The sequence below is a fragment of the Vidua macroura genome, chromosome 4 (assembly GCF_024509145.1).
Source record: "Vidua macroura isolate BioBank_ID:100142 chromosome 4, ASM2450914v1, whole genome shotgun sequence".
NCBI classification, from domain to species: Eukaryota; Metazoa; Chordata; class Aves; order Passeriformes; family Viduidae; genus Vidua; species Vidua macroura.
Window position 1 is genome coordinate 67285530 of NC_071574.1, and position 18453 is coordinate 67303982.

Genomic DNA, 18453 nt, shown 5'->3' on the forward strand with positions numbered 1-18453 from the left:
GAATAGATAAAAGACCTTCCTATTAATGATTGAAGTGCTTTTGCATTACACATCAGTTCTATTTGTTTTGCAATAGTTGTGTTCAGGAGAATAATCTTGTTTTGTTAGTTGATGTCAGTCATGGTGTGGCTAACTATGAATCCTGCTCTTTCAGTCTTTTTTTGTTGGGTTAGTTTGTGAGCAATATGCATTTGTTTGTATATTCAAGTAAAATAATTCTGGTCTTCTCCAGTGTTGCGGTGGAAGTGTTACGTTCCTTTGCTGAAGGTAATGATGCAGCTGTAGGTTACAGAATGACTTTCAGTAATAAACTCACATTTCAGACACAAGAGAGAACAAGTAACTCAGTATTGAAAACAGTGCAACAGCCTGTGGTGATTATGAAAATATGTTTAAAATGGCTTTTTCTAAATTATATGTTTAATTTTTAAGCAGAAGCATTTGAGAGACTTGATCTATGTATTTTCAGTCAACTGTGAAAGCAGGTCTTAATAATTAATAGAAAGGGGCAATTTTTTACATCTAATATGCACATTCCTTAGTTACTTGGTTTGCTTGAGAGTCTTTCTCTGTCCCTTTATCCCTAGCAGCTATTCTAGCAGCAGATCCTTCCTAGTAGCCAGCTTCAGACAATTTTTATTTACAAAAAATACCTGCAGTGTTTGTATTTTCCAGTATGATTTTTTTACACATAAGTAGGATGAAAGTGGCAGAAAGCTACAAATGCCAGCTTCCCTCAATGCCTTGGGGAAAGGGACAGTGGAGTCATACCTCATTATCCTAATCCTCATCTTTCCACTGTCCTTCCTCATGCATCTGCTTTACCTTTGTTGTTCTTTAGGAGGACTCCCCATACTTCTAGTAGAGAGGGGATTCTTGGTTTTGTGTTACTCCACATGGGAACCCAGCTGTGCCCTGCTGAGAAGTGAAGCAAAGTTATCCTGTCCCAGTAACTTGGAACAATCAGAAAGGGTTGGAGGGGTGTCAGGGTTGAGTGTCACCACCCACCCTCTGCCACAGTCCCCTCATCAGGAGCCATAAGTGCACCAAGGGAAAAGAATAACTTGGATTTGGTGATCACATCAGTTGATGTTTAGTTCTGGAAGTATGCCCATAGCCCTAAGTATCTAAGAAGGGTGTTTTTATTTGCTTAAATGAGAAGCTCAAGCACACATGTTCTCCTCCACACAGCATCTGGTTTCATGGACTTCAGTTTGGAGTAGTGAGGGTATGGCTGAATGTAATTGGGGCTTAAAGGCAGGTGTTGCTGGACAGGAGGTAATAACTCCAGCCCTGTCATGGCAGTTAAGAACAGGGGTCCATGCCCAAATAAAATGCAGCTTTTTGTTCCTGTTTTGGGGGTCACAAGTCCAGCAGAAGCAGGCTTTGCAGCCAGAAATTAATTTTAACTTAGGAATGTTTGGGGGAGTTAATGATTTACAAGGTAAAGACCATATGTATTCAATTTAAGCAGGATAAACACAGAACTGAGTGGCTTTTTAAGACATTGTTTCAGTCCATTTTTTTGATAAAGACAATTTATTGTAAGATTCTGATTTAATTATTTTCAAATGCAAAGTAAAATTAATTTTAGGAATTTTGAGGCAGGAGTTAATCGTTATACAATAAATGTTAAAAGGTTTTTGGAGGGGAAATAGAATAGTGTTTGAATGTGGGTAAAGGCAGTTACTACTGTGTGAAGTGCAAAATATGCATCACTTGAAGCTCAGGTTTTATGAAGAAATTGGTTTCAATAGCAGTGTTTGCTGATGCTTAAATCCTACCTGGATTAAGTTCAGCATTTGAATTGATTGTTCAAACCAAATTTTTCCATCTTTTCTTTGCAATCCAAGATTATGTTGAGCTAAGTGAGTTCTGGAGTCTTTCACAGACAGTACAATGTTTCAGATGTGCTAATAACTGTATCATACTCATGTAATTGCATTAGAAGATAAGATCTGGGATAATAATTGATATGTTAAAAAATGCAGCTATCTCTTGGTGAATTAAAACTAACGAGGCTGTTTTATTTTGGATATATAATTCACTTGTATTTTGATGTAAGACAGAAATCTCAAATTATCAGATATTATCACAAGCCAAGAACATTGAACAGATTGTAATCTAGATCATCTGAATATCATCATATTCTGGGGAAAACAAAACCATTTACTGTGCAAAATGCAAGACACCCTATCAACACTAAAGGTCATGCAAACAGGGCCTATTCCATGAGTAAAGATCAGTAATACTCCTGAGAAGGAATTATTTGTAGTGGTCTTGGTAAAGCAGCATAACATACCCTGATCTTGTGTTATCAATTTGTATTTGTTACTGAGCTGCCCGTGAAATAACCCCCTGCCACTTCCTGTGTCACAGAGCAGGCAGGTCATAGGCACAGGGAAATTCAGCAGCCAGGAACAGTGGTTATACCATTTATAGACATTTCCACACATCTTCCTGCCTCCTAACAGGTAGAGGATAAGGCTGCATATCACTCTGAGCAACCTGGTCTTGTGGAAGGTGTCCCTGCCCATGGCAGGGAGTTGGAACAAAATCATCTTTAAGGTCCCTTTCATCCCAAACCATTCCATGATTCTGTGAATACCTGAGTACTGAAGAGGTACTTGGATGAGCATGGCTGGATGATAATTCAGGAGTTATTTCATGTTGGGGTACTTCACTGGTGATTTTCAGACTCTGTGCATGATAACAGAGTGCACTTAAAAATTGAACCTCTTCTAGGACAGATTCAGTTTCTTTAACAGAACTTAATATAGTGAGTTCAAGATGCTTCTGCTGCTTAAAAGATAGATGAGAGTAAAGTAGAAATTAGAGTTGCCCATTTGTTGTAATTAAGAAGGCTACTGTATCTTTCCTCCTAAATTAAGACTACATAGGGGGAGAGGATGGAAGAGTATGAATTAAAAGAAGAGGTATAACTAACTGATTGCTCACTTCTGCTTTCACAAAGATTTAGTTCAGTGGACATTTTACCTGGAAATCATTTCAACTTACTGCTGCCAGAGGAGGAGCATAGAGGGGAACTTCATGAAGTGCAGGAGAGAATGTATTTGGTGGTTAAGAATAGAAAAAATTGAAAGGCTAGAAAAGCAATAAATAGCAGCAAAAGGGAAGGTTACTTAGACTACATATGCCCATGGGTAGAGGCTTGAGTTTATGTGCCCTTTCAGAGACAGGGTTTGAGCAACACTGATGATTAAAAAGGGACAAAAATTACAGAAAGAGGATTGCAAAGCAGGGTTAGGAGTTGTCAAGTACAATGCAGTTTCTGTGGAACAGTATGGTATCTCTATATTGGCTACTGCCACTGTGTAGCTTTAGGACAAGAAAAACAATTGTAGGGCCTCTGGATGTTACTAAAAGTCTGTAGGAAACCTGTACCTGAGGTGAGGTGCTGGCAGGTAGAATCCTGGTGATTATGACTTGGTGTCCAAGGGAATGTCCTTATATACAGAAAGGATATCTGGAGTCAGAGTAAAATTACAGATGTACAGTTTGAAATGTTTAATGTGCTCATAAGGTAACTCTTAGTGCTCCTTAGTGCTCACTGTCCATTTTCACAAGGGGAGGCTCTGGCTTTTCTTGCTGAGGAAAACACAGTTGCAGAAATTGCTCTGTCCTTGACTTTTTTTTCCAGCTCTGGTGTGTTGATACTCAGGGAATATGTTGTTAGAAAGTAGAGGTTGTGTGTTGAGAGCAGCTGCAGTGTTGGACTTTTAAATGGAAATTTATGTCGTGTTGTGTGTCTTGCAAAGCATCTAGAATAACAGAAAAGCTGTTTCAAAATTAAATTTAGGTAAAACAATACTGTCTGACAGTTTTCATAGGCATTGAAGCAAATTTGATTAATAAGATTCAAATGGAGTTACTGAAACAAGCAACTAATTCCATTAGCAACTGCAAATTAATTCCAAAGAACCTCTGTGGAGAGGGAATTAGCATAGGAAGCCCTGTAAATATGTGTACAATTGGGAACAAAGTTATCTGGCCTACAGGTGGTGTGATCAGTCACAGCCTCTTTACCCATCCAGATTACAATCTGTGTTGTGGTGTGTAGGAGTCTTTCCCAGGATGACCAGAGCAGTGTGTGGTGTCCCTGTTGTCCCTGTGTCATGTCAGTCCTGCTGAGCTCCTCTGGCTCCATGTTCCCAAAAGTAGTTCCCGTTATGTTTCTATGGGGGAAGCAAAAAAACAAGTGAGTGTGCTTGCATCCAGCTTTTTTCTCCTGAGTCTTGCCTAAGTTCTGCACTAATTTTCTGCCAGTTTGAGGGAACTTGGGATGAGCAGCACAAACACATATTACCGTGGAAAAGATGCAGAAATAGGGTGAAATTCCCTGATACATTGATCTGTGATGAGGAGAAGATCATCAACAGCAGAATAATGTACTTGAAAAAAGCTTGACAAGTGCCTTTTGTCCCAGGTAGTTCTGGATAAATACTTGGGTAGCAAAAGCTGCAGTGAGTGGTGTTTTTTTGTGTTCAGGCTTTCAGATGGATAATGCCCTCATCAGGATGCTTGGGTGGAGCACAGTACAGCAGGAGAGAATGAGGGAAATGAGAAATGAGTGTGCAACTTTATGATGAGGAGGGGAAGCAAAGGGTCAGTGCTAAGTCGCCAGTGTGACATAACTTGCAAATAGGTATTGAGGTATTTGACTAAAAAAACCCACATATTTTATTAAATCCATGTGTAGCTTTTTTATACAGCATGTGAAGTACCAGTGTTCATCAATTACATCTGAAGTTTGTGACTGGAACAGTAGATCTGCAAGATCTTTTTTAGCCTGATAACATCAGAGCCATCATAAAATCGAGCTGAATCAGAGGGTGATTCTTTTGTTGAATGCATAAAATATTTAGGCCTCAGTGTTTGTCCAGAGCAGAGGAAGAAAGATTTAAAACCATCCATAAATTTTGTGTTGGCATTTCTCTTTCTTGCAGTCTGCCTAAAGCACTTGTCCTTATGTAACTGGCACTGGTTTTCCTTCAGGCAAGTGTCGTGGCAAGTTTGCTGCTGAAAAAGTTACTCAGGTGCAATTGGCTTGAGTTTGTCATCTTACGAGTGTGTGGGTGTGATGGCTTTTGGGGGAGCTGTCAGGAAGCTAAGACTGCAAAAACAGTGTAAAGAATTTTTTTTTTTCAAACCACAACAATGAAAACTTAAAATTCCTACATGAGAATGAAAGAGGAAAAAAAGGAAAAGTTGTAGAGAACATATTGTACGGACTCAGGTGGAATTGCTTCTTGTTGAGGTTATGCTTTGAGAGGAGCGAAACTTGAAGGTGGTTTCCTTTGCTATGTTGTTAAATCTGAATCTTTACTCCTGCTCTTCAATCTGAAGAAACAATCTGGCAAACTTTCATGTCTCATTTGGTTAAAATACAGCATCCATTGCTTTATGTAGCAGCATCTGCATGTGGCATCTCACCTGGAGCTGAACCCCCTGTCTCTCTAACTGGTCTGAAAGCAAAAGAGGCATCTGTAGTTCTAGAAGAAGGCAGGGTGGGCTCTCTGCTCAGTCAGCTCCTGGTTTTAATGTCTGCTCTGGTTTTCTCCTCCCAGCAGGTATCCCCCGGGCGTTGTCAGCGTGGCTTCCACTGGCATACCTGCAGCAGTAGAAGGAATAGTCCCCAACCCCATGTCTCTATCACACGGCCTCCCTGCTGTAGCCCACCCGCCCCATGCTCCATCCCCCGGCCAAACTGTCAAACCAGAAGCTGATAGAGACCACCCCAGCGACCAATTGTAGCCAACAACAGCATTCCCAACATCGGAGACTTCAGCCGCAGCGTGGAAAACAACACAACACAAAACAAAACCCTGGATTTTGATTAAAGGCAAAACCATGAACTTACAGGAGGAGACGATTATTGGTTTAGAAACTGGTCCAATATACAGTATAAAAGGAAAAGGTGGGAGACAAAAAGAAGATTTGGAAACATTTTTTCCTCCGTATAAATTGTAGTTTGTCCCTGTCCAGTGGACTGATTCACTGTTTTCTGTGTCCTATGGGTTCTTTGTTAAGCAAGAGAAGTTAGTAGTTAATTATATCATGAATGTACTTGTCTGTGTACAGTTTCTAGAACATTAAAAAGGGTTTGTTTGCTTAGCTGTCAACAAGGAAAAACATAAGGGAGGCATTCAACAAACCAGTTTTGAGATTAAAAATCCTTTCTTTTATATTTTCAAACATGCCCAAAAATGAGGCAGTTGGCAAACTTCTCAGGACAATGAATTTTTCCCATTTTTCTTTCTACGCCACACAGTGCATTGTTTTTTCTACCTGCTTGTCTTATTTTTTAGAATAATTTCGTAAACAAAAGAAAAACAGTTTTTCCTAATTTTGGCATGAATTCCCTTATTTCAAAATGAAGACAACCTTGCAAAGAGATTTTGAGGAAAAAAAAAGGTTTTGTATAAACGGAGCATTGTGCTTTTTGTCACCAGTTAAAGTATATATTATTGGTGGTATCTGGAAAAGGCACTAGACTACTGAAAAGTAGCAGCATTTCATTGCCTACATTGATTCCTTCCTGGTAATGTGGTAGGCTAGCAATATTTTTGGTTAAAATCATGTTTGTGACTGTAACCATTTGTATGAATTATTTTAAAGAAATAAAAATCCCAGACAAATATCATATGTGTAAAAATTTTTATTTCTAGTAACTGTTTATTCAACTTTTATTAGGTTTCTTAGCTGTAATTTTTAAACAGATGCTGTCAAGTATTTCATTTCTAGCTTTACTTTGCTCTCTGTTGTTTGTAATACTGTCTTGGAAGCTTGAAAAATAAAAAAAAAAAAAAATAATTCTTTCCATACCATTTTTCCCTTTACATTTCGTAAATGTTGATCTTTTTTCCTGTGTTTCTAATGGAGTTTGAAATTAAGATGGATTTTGATTTGTACACCGGCATCATCAGCTACAATGTGGTAACAGCATTTATGCCACCACTGTGGGCAGAGCAGAGGAGGTACAACAGCAACACAACAACAGTAATAATAATAATAAATGTCTTTTGCCGAAGTCCAACATGAGAAGTGTCCATTGTTTTATTTGCTTCTGTGATGATGGAAGGCTGCAGCAGGATGTAATTGTGTTTGCTTTATTGAAGGAGTTTGTTTCTTTGAGCACAGGCACAAGTGTGTTCAAGGCAGGTTAGATTCCAGCTGGATTCCGTTCCAACCTTTCCTGTGCTCCTGGGTAAGATGTCCTTCATCCCTGCAAAGTTAAAAAAAAAAAAAAAAAGAAGTTTAGCTGCTTCAGGAGGGAAATCCGTGGTGGGCAAAACTGAACCTGGACATGAACCTCCTTGGTGGTCTGTTGTCTCTTTTTTCACTATTAGTCTGAACAGAGCATCCACCTGAAGTTGGTGAGCTGGTTTTATGGGATCTGTGAAAAGTTTTGGCCCTCATTCCTGCAGGTCTGCAGAGCAGCCTCCACCTCCGTTTGGGAAAGGGAAGAGACTGCAAATCACAAAACTCTGAAATTTGTGGGTCTCTGTGCAGGGAGCACTATGTACAGTGAAATTTTGTCTATGGAAGAGAGGAAGCTTTTTGCCTTGAACATTTAGAGGTAAAAATGTCATCCATTTTAATTTATTTGATGGTAAAACTGTTTCTGTTCCCTCTGAAACAAAACAGAAAACAGCCCTAAAGCTGCAAGTTATCCCAGCAAAGACAATTCTATGAGCTTTGAGGCCAAAAACTTGCAAAAAGTCAAATGCAGTCTCCTTCTGTTGAAGTGGGATTTCATATTTCTTGGGTAATTCATATTTTAAGATGCTGCTTTGTCAGACTGAAGTTGCTTCTTTAACATATGTAAAACTAACATTTAACATCTGGCTGCCAAGAATTGCTGACAGCCACATTTGCAGCCCCATTTCCCAAGGAAAAACCAGGAGTGTTCCTTGCATTTTTTGGACATGGCTTGTGTAAGTACATTTTGTTCCTAGTGGATCAATAATAGAAGTAGAAATGGTATTTATTGTGTGCACTTCTTGGGCTCAGTTCAGAAGCATTTGAGCTCTTGTCTGTGCTTGCTCAGACACAAACCTTTTCAGGATTTGAGCCTGAAATGCAGTGTTCAATGTTTCCATGTTGGTGTTTGATTTTATCTCTTGGTTTGACTGGAGCAGAGTTTCCTGCTTCAGAAAGGAAAAGCCATCTGGACAGGGACAAGACTGATGGACACTGATTTGGGCTATAGTAGCTGAAAAGTAGTGAAAAGCCAAACTTGGGGTAAACGACTGGTTGGAAAAGTGGCCCATAATAAACAAAAGACTGTTAAGCCAGAGCAACCTTCTCTCTTTTATGACTGCTTTTATTGGATAGTGGAAATGTGATGAGATTTTCCTCTGTTTGGTGAAGGATGAGCTAAATAAGTGTAGACAGAAGATGCAGTTAGTGGGAAAATACAGAGTGGAGAAGGTGATGGCAGCAGAGGCTACAGGTGACCTGAGGCAGTGTTGAAAGAGGAGTTTGATCGAAGTGCCTGCCCTGAACATGATTTGCTTTTGGTGGCATTATTTGAATTGCAGGTCTTGACAAAGAATGAGGCTAAACACAAAAATGCTGGCTCAAAGGCTGCAGGCAACAGCTGGATGACACAAGGCTCTGGGGAGCACAAGAATTTGGTGCTGTCCAAGAATGGGCAGAAAGATGCCAGTTGTGCAGATGCAGAGTCAGGTGGTTGCAAATCAAACAAAAACGTAGCAGAAAGGACCCAGGGTAGGACTGCTGAATTGATGCTGTGGGAAGGAGCAGTGTGGTGGCAGATTCATCTGGCCCAGTGGTTTTGGTAGGTCTGAGAAGGATCAGAGATGTTACACAGGACCTCTTACATTTGCTGAGTAATTTTGGTCAGGCATTTTCAAAAGACTGAGCAGGAGCTGAAGTCAGGAGAGATGGGCTCTCAAATTCACTGATGGTGTGCAGGACTCATAGGAGAGGAAATCTGAGTAACTTGATATTTTCAGCTTAAAACTGAAGGCTGAGTTGGGGAAATGGCTATAAGTAACAAATGCTGTGGAGGAAGGAGAAATGTAAAAGAAATGCTGGTACATGACAGTTTAAATGGGGTTAGGAAAAGTTCTCTGTCAACAGGGAGTTCCTGGGACTTGGTCCTGAAGTCTCTGCAGCTTGGGTTGAGGTTTTGGTTTTGTGTTTGGGTCCTTTTGGTTTTTTATATAACTTTGTTTTTATAGTCCAGAATGTGAGAATGTTGTTTAAATGTTGTACAAGATTGTAAGCAAACCAACAACTAGAGTCTTTTTTTCCATTCAGGATAAAACACTTTACCTTCCTTTTTAACAAGCTTCAAAGCTTTTTCCCTTATTACAGGGTTTTGGGGTTTTTTTGTGAAAATGCCTGATTTTCTTGTCCGGTTTCCACCTCAGATTATTAAGACCGGCTTTCCAAATGACCATGACTGCTGCAGTCTGTCTGTTCCCAGCTTGCTCCTTGCCTCAGACTGAAGGGTTTCCTCCTCTCATTTCAGTGGATACGTGGTGTTGATTGTTCTGCTTGAAGGAGAAGGCAGCACTACCAACATTTCCTTTATTCAGTTCACTCCAACCTTGCTATTTTGTAAATTGAAAAAATTTTAAGGGCACATTAGATCATTTGTCTGACCACCTAGTAAAGCTGTTAAGTGTGGTATGTGATATGAGTCTTCCTTAAATGATACCATGTTTTGAATTCAGTAGATCTTTCAGAAAGATTTCTAGTATTTATGTGAAAATGTTAAGTGATGGGCATTTTTTTTGCTGTTTCCTTTAGTAGCTTGTTTAAATAAGGGATGACTGTCACTATAATTTTTAAATGGCTTTATTTCATTTGGCTTTCCCTGCCTCTAAATTCCAGTTATTGTTTCATGCTAAACATGAGGTCATGTAGGCTGGCTTGAATTTAGTGAGCATGTCACATTTTAGCCATTTTGCCTTTGTGCTGAGGTCAGTGACACATCTTCCAGGAGGAACTAACTGTATTATTCATCTATTTTCTTTTCCAGTTGCTTCCATTGCACTATCCATCCTTTCTTTGTGTCTCTGTATTTTTGCTCTTTGGAATGACATAGTCCTATATGGTTATCTTCTGCAAATGGAATTTCAGGGTTTCTGATCTCAGTCTTTCAGCTGTTGTCTTCTTCCCTCCATCAGCTTTCCAGTTTCCTTGGTAAACTATTTTCCTTCTAAGTCACAAGTGCTCAAGGAAATTAATTAATCCTCTTCTTTGTCCTTCTTTGCCCAGGTAGCAGCCAGAGCAGCCCTCATTAGCAGCCAGAGCTCCACACTGAGTGGTCCTGCTCTCGTTATCTGAGTGCTCCTTTCATCCACCATCTGCACACTTTGTGTGTCTGCCTCTTGCAGAATGGACCTTACCTGGGTCTCAAACTTGATATCAACCCCTCAACTTCTGCCTCGTGTCCTTCCTTGTCTCTTTCTAGCCTTTGGGAGACCTAGAATATTACCCTTAGAATTCTCTTTTCTGGAAGAGAAGTGGAAGGCAGTTCCACTTTCCACTGTCAAGCTGAAACTTTGTGAGTTTCAGCTTGACACAGACTCAGCTCTCCTTGGCTGACCTCCTTGCACACCACCTCACTAAACCCATGTTGTATATTACATTTTTTGTGTCCGGTTTGGGGCTGCTCTTTTTTTTTGTTTTTTCTTTTTTTTTTTTTTTTTTTTTTTATGCAGATCCTCATCTGGAATTTCCTTCCTTCATTTTCTGTACCGCAAAAACAAATCAACCTCTTCATATCTGGTCTCAGCACTTCACTTTGCCCTTACACTTCTGCTCAGAGCCATAATGGAGTGCTTTCTTGAAGCAGCACTGTTTGTTTTGGGGGGTCATGATGGTGTCATGGCCACCATAAACAGACTGAAGTATGTCCTTGGGATGATTAGAGGCATTTGGGACATGCCCAAGATGACGCAGATAATTCTCTGAGCATGCCAGTCCCTTGGAGATATTTGTTACTTGCACAGTCTTTAACTACACATCTACCCCCCTTCTTTCATATGCTGCCTAAAAAGGATAAGGAGTTGTCTCAAGAAATAAAGTAAGGAAGTTTAGGAAGAACCCCAAAATCAAATGTCTCAAAGGTCAAAGATTTAAAGCAATGAAGCAGGGCAAGATCATAGCTTAAATTGCCACAATAACCTTTTATTATGTGTCACATTTGACATATTAGAAGCAGACAATTATGTGTCAGTGTGACAGTGCTATTTATTTGTCTGTGCTGTGTAAACGGAGACCTTTTAGAGTTTGGGAAAAGCTTACAGAGCTGGCTCCCCAGATAAACTCTAGGAGTTAGGGCAGCAAATCAACAGCTAAAAATAAATCTCCTGAGGAGCTGACATCCCAGACTTGTATTTCTAAACCCCTCCAGCCATTTTCAAAGTGTCCCACCCAATGCAATGGGTTGAATTCTCAAACCAGTTGCCTCCAACACAGCTGTTGGCTCCACAGCCTATCCCCATCCCTGGGACCTCGGGAAGCAGCAAACTTCCTCCTCAGCACACCTAAAAGCACCAGAGTAAATCCCATTTAAGTCCCTGCTGCTGTTCAGTAGGATTTTGGTTAAGCCCTCATGTAAAGCTAAGTCTGTGCTGTATTTTACTGCTCTTAAACCACAACAGAAAGAAAATCTGCTGTTGGTGTTTTCCAGTAACACATTTGCAGTTATCAGCACCGGTGGTTTCCATGTGAAAATGGGGTCAGGGGATTTCCAGCCTCTTCTTGATACAAGTTTTAGTTCATTTTGCTGTTTGCTTGCTCATGGTTCTTCAAGGCCTAGTGTATGTGAAATTTGTTTATTGTGTATGAAGTTCTGGTGATAGATTGTTGTCTCTTAAGTTGCAGCACTTTGTAATTAGCTCCAAGGCCATCACTTCCCATTCCCGGCATGGAGTGCCTGTCCTTTGAAACTGATGGCTGAAACGAGGTTTTTCAAGTATTCATATTCTGAACAGCTGTAGTTTTCTTTTTCTTTTTTCTCTTCCTCCTGCAGACCAGCCATTTTCAGTGCAGGACACAGCCCTCATATAGCAGGAAGCACAGGTAAGAGTGAAAAACATCCACTGTGACTCAGAGCTCATTTCAGAGGTTTTCAACCTCCATAAATTTAAAGAAAAAAGGCATGTTTTTTCATCATGTAACTAGTGGCTGAGTTCTGATCCTATTTTACAGAGAAATAGAAGCCTTGATTCTGTTCAAAGAGCAGTATTAAATTGTTCCCCCTTGGATTGTGGCACATATACCACTTGGATTTTTAGATGTGTCCTGGAGCAAAATGTGTCATTCCAGTGAATGCCTTTCCAAGTGACACGGGGTCTGGACTGAACCTCATCATTTGGAGAACTCTCTTTATGTGTTACATCTAAATTTTATGGGAGGAGGATAATGTTTCTGATGTCACAGTGATCCCTAAAGCTCTTTAGTTTTCATCTGCAATTAATTGTCAATGGAGCTGCAGTGGCTCCCAGTAGTTTGTGATGTTTGTGTGACACAGCAGAGTTCAGAACTAAGGGGATACCACGGTTTCCCTTTGAAAAAGGCTGTTGAGCCATTAGATGGTGGCTGCTCTTAAATCTAGATTCATCAGTCTGGGGTCTCTCTTCTGCTTGTCTTCAGTGATTTAAGTAAAATCCTAAGAGAAATAGCTTCTCATGTATGGAGTTTTTCCAGTTAAGTGCTTGAGATTACAGTGGAGCAAACCAAGGAGAGTCTCTGCAGATCCAAGTGTGTCCAGAGTAAGCCTCTCATTGTAATTCTTTAATCTTCTAGTTTCAAAGTGGCTTTGCTAGTTAGGAGATGCACACAGCAGAAATAAAATGTCATCCAGAAGAGGTACCTCTGTGTGCTGCTCCTTATCCCCTCTCTCTCCAGGTACATTCAGCCCCCATCAAATCTCTCCCCTGAGGACACAGAAGGATGAAACTTCTCCAACCTGCAGAGCTATTTTTGAAAATAACTGCTTTGATAATCCACATTTGATAATTCACCCCCCCAAATCTATTGTTGTGAGGTTTAAAACTCCAGATGTTGGAAGCACTCCTAAACAGCTGCTTAGGCTCAGCTCCATCATCCTCTGAAATCCCTTTGGGGATGTAGATTCCCGGGTAGAAAGTTTTGTTTGTGATATGTTGGGGGTTTTTTTAATGCTTTTTCGGTGTGATCATTCCCCGGGTCTGGACTTTCAGAATTGCAATGCCTGCCGAGCCTGCTGTAGCCTTTGCCTGGCCGAACATGTCAGGGGATAGAAATTGCTGCCGGACCTTCTCAGTAAGTTAAATACATGAAAATCCAGGAGAAGAACGCGATGGAATCCATGTCCTTCCTTCCCCACGCGGCAGCCCTGGGCTGCTGGAGGGGCCGAGTGGCGGCTGCTGCGGTGCCAACCCAAACCTTTGGCCGCAGTGAGGGGATCATGATCTAAGCTTGTCCCGTGCCAACCCCTGCATTTCACAGCAGGGGCGAAGTCAGAGCTGAGCTGTTGTTTTCTCAAATTCCCTTCTCAGAATTCCTTCGCGCTCGCCGCTCCCCGCCAGGATCGTGTCCTGGCTCTGCGGCACCCGGGCTGTGGTACACGAGCTTTTTAAATGATTTCTCGGCTAAATTTCAGACCTCCGGGCGATCTGGCTTGTGCCCGTCATGTATACTTTATTTTTTCATCTTCTGCTGTCGCTTTCTGCTGTTTCCCTCCCGAGGGGTGGGGGCTGATGGTGACAAAGGCGCAGGACACCGGAGGTCCCTCCGCGGTAGCCACTAGGTGGCAAAATGCACTTTGTGCATGGAAACGACGTGTGGAACCCCCGGGAAAACCGGGCTGGGCTTTCCCCGCCGCTGCTTTAAGCCGCCTCCATCAATGTTATTTTTTTATAAGCTATTTTGGCGTGTTTAGATATTGCGCATGGAGCATCTTCCCTTCGGAAGTCCGTAAATGCTCCCGTTCTTATTTACGTGTTGGTCATTCGAGGTTGGCAACAGATTCTGCCATCATGTCCCAGAGTTTGAAGAGGATAAGGTATTAACCAACCTGGTGAGACTATTAAATTCACAGAATTCGCTGTTTAAAGGCTGTGCCTGTACTGGCTCCCCTGTTAATCTCATATCGGGTGTCATTTCCCTTATAAATTACCAACGGGATCTGTTCAGGACGCAGGTTCTGTAAATGATTTATTTATAAACAAATAAATGAATATTAGATAAGTCCTTCTCCAAATATTTTAGAGGCACAAATATGGGGGTAAAAATGAAACAAAGAAAATCAGAGGAGAAACATAGACATGTGTGGTATTTTCCAAAGCCAGGGCATAGATTATACTGTTTGTTATCCTGACTCTATGAGATTTTGTCCTCTGTGAAATACATCCTTGTGCTTTTGCCTGCTGGAGATGTCTCAAGTTACAGACTTCCATCAGGGTCTGGAGGATTTTTTTTTTTTGTTGTTTTGTTTTCTCAATAGCTTCCAGGGGCCCTTGCGGGGAAGTTTCCAGTTCCCTCTCTGTGATGACAGCAGCGCTTTTGGCTGGCTCCTTTCAGACATGTCACTCACATCCAAGCCTGTCCTACCCTTGTTGTCCAATTCCCTGACAATATCCTTGCAGCCATGCACCTCACTGCCCTGCATTTGGGTAGTGGTACCTGTTCTTCAGAGGTGCTGGGACATGAAATTCATCCCTTGCACACCTGGGTCCTGCAGTGGCTTCAGTGGCATCTTCACTGCCTCTTCTTTGGTTTTGCTTGGAAAGGCAAGCCCCAAAATGATGATCTGATATACTGTGTTTTGGAATGTGGTGGGAATGTCCTGGTCTGGAACTTTGAGAAACATGGGCAGTGTTTGATTTCCTTTCTTTCTCTGTGTCACTGGCAGACTGGACATTAAAGTCTAAGTGTTAAAATTATGCACAGTAATAATGCCAATAGATTGGGTCTAGAAAAAAGCAGTAGGTGTGAAACAGCTTTTTGACCAGTCATTTATTAATGGAGCATTGGTCTTCTGATGGCAGGCTACTGGATTTCTGAGTGGAAGGCTCTGTACAGTCCCATGGAAAATGCAGCATGGTGCTGGTCATTTCAGCATCATAATGTTCATGTGGCCACACTAAAGTTCTCAAAATATCACAGGTTTGGATTTGCTAATTTTTGAGTACTTGCCTTCAGAATCTTAGTGCTGATATTTTAAGATTGTATTCATGAATTCACTTTTAGTTCTTGTGGTTTCAAAGAGTTCTGGCTGTTTTAATAGTGCGATTGCTCACATGAGATGACAGTTTTCAGCTAACTTCCTCGGATGCCCTTCAGTTTACAATAATTTCCTATGAGGCAAAAGCAAAAAAAAAAAAAAACCAAAAAAAAAACCACAAAAAAAAAAAAAAAAAACAACCAAAAAAACCCCAAAACAACAACAACAACAACAAAAAAACCCCAAAAACAAAATAACCCACAAAAAAAAAAAAAAAAAAAAAAAAACAAACAAAAAAACCTGCTAATGGAGTAAAACAGTAAAACCAGATTTTCCAAGAATGCTAAATATGAATATATATTTTTTTTTTTCTGGAATTAAAATAGATTGACAACATGTATTTGTCTTTGATGGACATGAGAAACATGGAGAGCCATGTAAAAGAACCTGGTGGTCCCAGTTTACAGCAAGGGTAATGTATTTGTTATTTATAAAGGGTTAATCAATGATTTACAGGCATTGCAATCAATAGTTAATTGATTGTTGTAGGCTTGGTTCCCACATGGCTTGTAGCTATCCACAGCATTGCATTCACACTGTAATGTATTTATTAGTTATTAATCACACACTAGTGGTTTTTAAATGTTTTAAATGTTTTAAATTCACTTTATTAGGGGTAACTAAATTTTCATTAGCACATCAGTGAACTTGAGTTCTGCCTTCACATTAGCAAAAGCTAATATGAGAAAGCAGCTAATTTGGCCTTGCTTTCTTTAATTTGAGAAACCCATCAGCTGCATACATGGGAGGAACTATCACATTATAAAAGCAATTTTAAGTAAAACACACCATTTCTGGAAGAAGCACTCTTAAAGATTTTTGTAATTACAAATATTTGTACTGTTAAGTGAATTGCATTGAAGTATTTGTTGTTGTTGCTTTATTTCCCTGGAGGACTCTTCTGTAGTGAGAGCTTTGTTATGTTGATAAATGTGCCTGAAAGCTTTATAATGTACTGATGCATTGTAATGATAAATAGAGCTGGTTAAGTAGTAAAGATCAAACACACAATTAAACAAACTGTAATATACATCTTGCTGAGCAAGGGAAAACAATAGTGGAATCAGTAGAGATGAATACAAATGGCTTTATTGAACTAAGCAAAAAATATATTCTTATGCCTACAGAATGAGGAAATTTGGCCTGATACTTGCATGAACAGCCTTATAAAGTGCTTAATCAGATATAAAATGTCTTTAAGCTGTTCAGCATTTGCAGACAGGGCTTTCTCTGAGTAATAGAGATGTGCAAGAACCCAGGGGCTGAGTGAATCAATGCAATGTGGGACGGCTGGGAGAGGAGCCTGCACAGCAGGCAGGGCTCACAGGTCTGCCACAGCAGGAAAATTAACAAAAACACGTCGCACTCGACAAAAAGATTAGAACAGAATATTGGCAGCGCCCGCTCCTATTGTCTTGAATGTCTTTTCCTAGAACCTTTCCCAGCAGGGAGGCTGGTTCACACTTGGCAAGGCCACAGAGGTTTCACACTTGTTATTGCTGTTTGCTCTTCCAAATGCCAGGAGGAAATGTGATTCAGAAGGAGCACGCTGGAAGAGGGAAATGTGGCCATGCATTATTGAAGAGGCACAAAAAGGAAGCTTTAACGTAGAGGCATTGAGAGGGACTTTCATTCCCCACTCAGAGCAGTACCCACACAACCTGCTTGCAGATTGTTATTGTCCATTCCAACCTTGAATTTCTCTGAAGGGTGTTCTAAGTGCAGTTCCCTTGCAGGGGTACCCATGGCCAAGTCAGCACAATAGGAATTTCATAGCTCATTTTACAGATGCTATGGTGAAATAACTCCTTGAGGAGTTAGGCAGGATACAGCAGCCAGAAGAAATACTAATTCTCCTGGATCGACTTTTTGTGAGCTCCTACCCTACACAGTGGTTTGCCCACCTGGAATATCATAAGCCGTTTAGATTCCTTTGCATATCTGGGTATTAACAAGGCTCAGGGGAAGCAGCCAAATCCTGCTTCACTGGTGCCAGCAGTCAAACTCCTAAGCCTTGTGCACACTGGCCAATTATTGTGTAAAATCCCCACTGGTGCTCACCAAGCTCTGCTCTACCACCAGGAACTACCCAGCAGACAAAAAGCATCTGCTGATGATGTGGTGTGGACTGCTGGAAATGTCCTTTCCCAAGGATGTAGAGTGTGAAATGTTCCAGCAAACCCGTTAGCTCTAATTTGCCGTGTGCTGCTGACTGCTGAAAGCTTTGCACGGCCTCCAGGAAGTCGGGCTTATTTAATGAGAAGCAGGAGAGTAATAAATGCTTCCAACTTCTGGAGCTTAAGAGAAAAAGGAGTGGCTGGGGAAGGCGCTGTGGTCCCCCTGCCTCTGGCTTCCCACAACCTGAGCTACAGGTGCTGCTCAACCCGGAGTTGTGTAGGAGTTCCCAGGAATATGCATGGAATAGAGGTGGTTTCTCCTCTGTAAAAAAAACTACTTCTACCCCAAGAACTGCATGTCACTCCACAAAGATATTTAGATGTCCAACTGGCACTTAAATACCTTTACAGATCTGGGCTCTGGTCCCAATTGTGTTGCTGCACTCTGTAGTGTCCCTGGTTTTGCACGGCAGGCCTGATCGGAATCGACTGCGGAGAGAAGCACAGCCCGGCAGCCACAGGGTTTGATTTAATTGTGCTGGGCTGCTTTATGGTCCCTTGATAAACCTATTTTTTCCCTTGTTGAAAAACAACGTGTCTGCCAAGGCCAGCAGGAAAGTGGGAACTGTCTGGAGGTGAAATTGCAGACTGACAGGGATAACCCTGCTCGATGGGAAATAGATTCCAAAGGGTTTTGTGATGTCTGTCGGTTTATGCCATCTCTTCGTCACTGAGTTTGCAGCCCAAAGATTATTTTGGATGCTTGCCTGTTCCCAGAAGCTCCATGTGCTCGGAACAATTTCAGCTCTGCGTTAAGACAATAATTATAATCAAATCTCACGCTCCGCTGCCTCGGCCAGTCACCTCCATGGAGCAGATGGGAAGGGGTCTCGCGTCAGCAAGGGTTTTCCCTCCCAGTGTACAACTGGTCTGGTGTCTTCAGAAAGGGCTTTTTTGTTTTTTCCTTTGGCTCCCCTCTACTTCTCCCATGGCATCGGGGACAGGCTGCAGCTGGAAAATTGCAGGCAGGGTTGGAAGTGCAAAGAAGGAGAAAGCTATTTT

At 41.2% G+C, this 18453-nt stretch overlaps 1 protein-coding gene across 10 annotated transcripts in view; it reads left to right on the top strand.

The window, feature by feature from the left end:
* Nucleotides 1-7059, top strand: part of CTBP1 (C-terminal binding protein 1) — a 234096-nt gene extending 227037 nt beyond the window's left edge. For 9 of the 10 annotated variants that reach the window (XM_053975019.1, XM_053975015.1, XM_053975023.1 and 6 more), the window contains one exon: nucleotides 5589-7059. In XM_053975019.1, coding sequence (XP_053830994.1) covers nucleotides 5589-5775 — 187 coding nt within the window. In that variant the 3' untranslated portion in view covers nucleotides 5776-7059. The remainder of the gene's footprint in view (nucleotides 1-5588) is intronic. The other variant, XM_053975016.1, reaches the window with a different exon arrangement.
* The last annotated feature ends 11394 nt before the right edge of the window (nucleotides 7060-18453 follow it).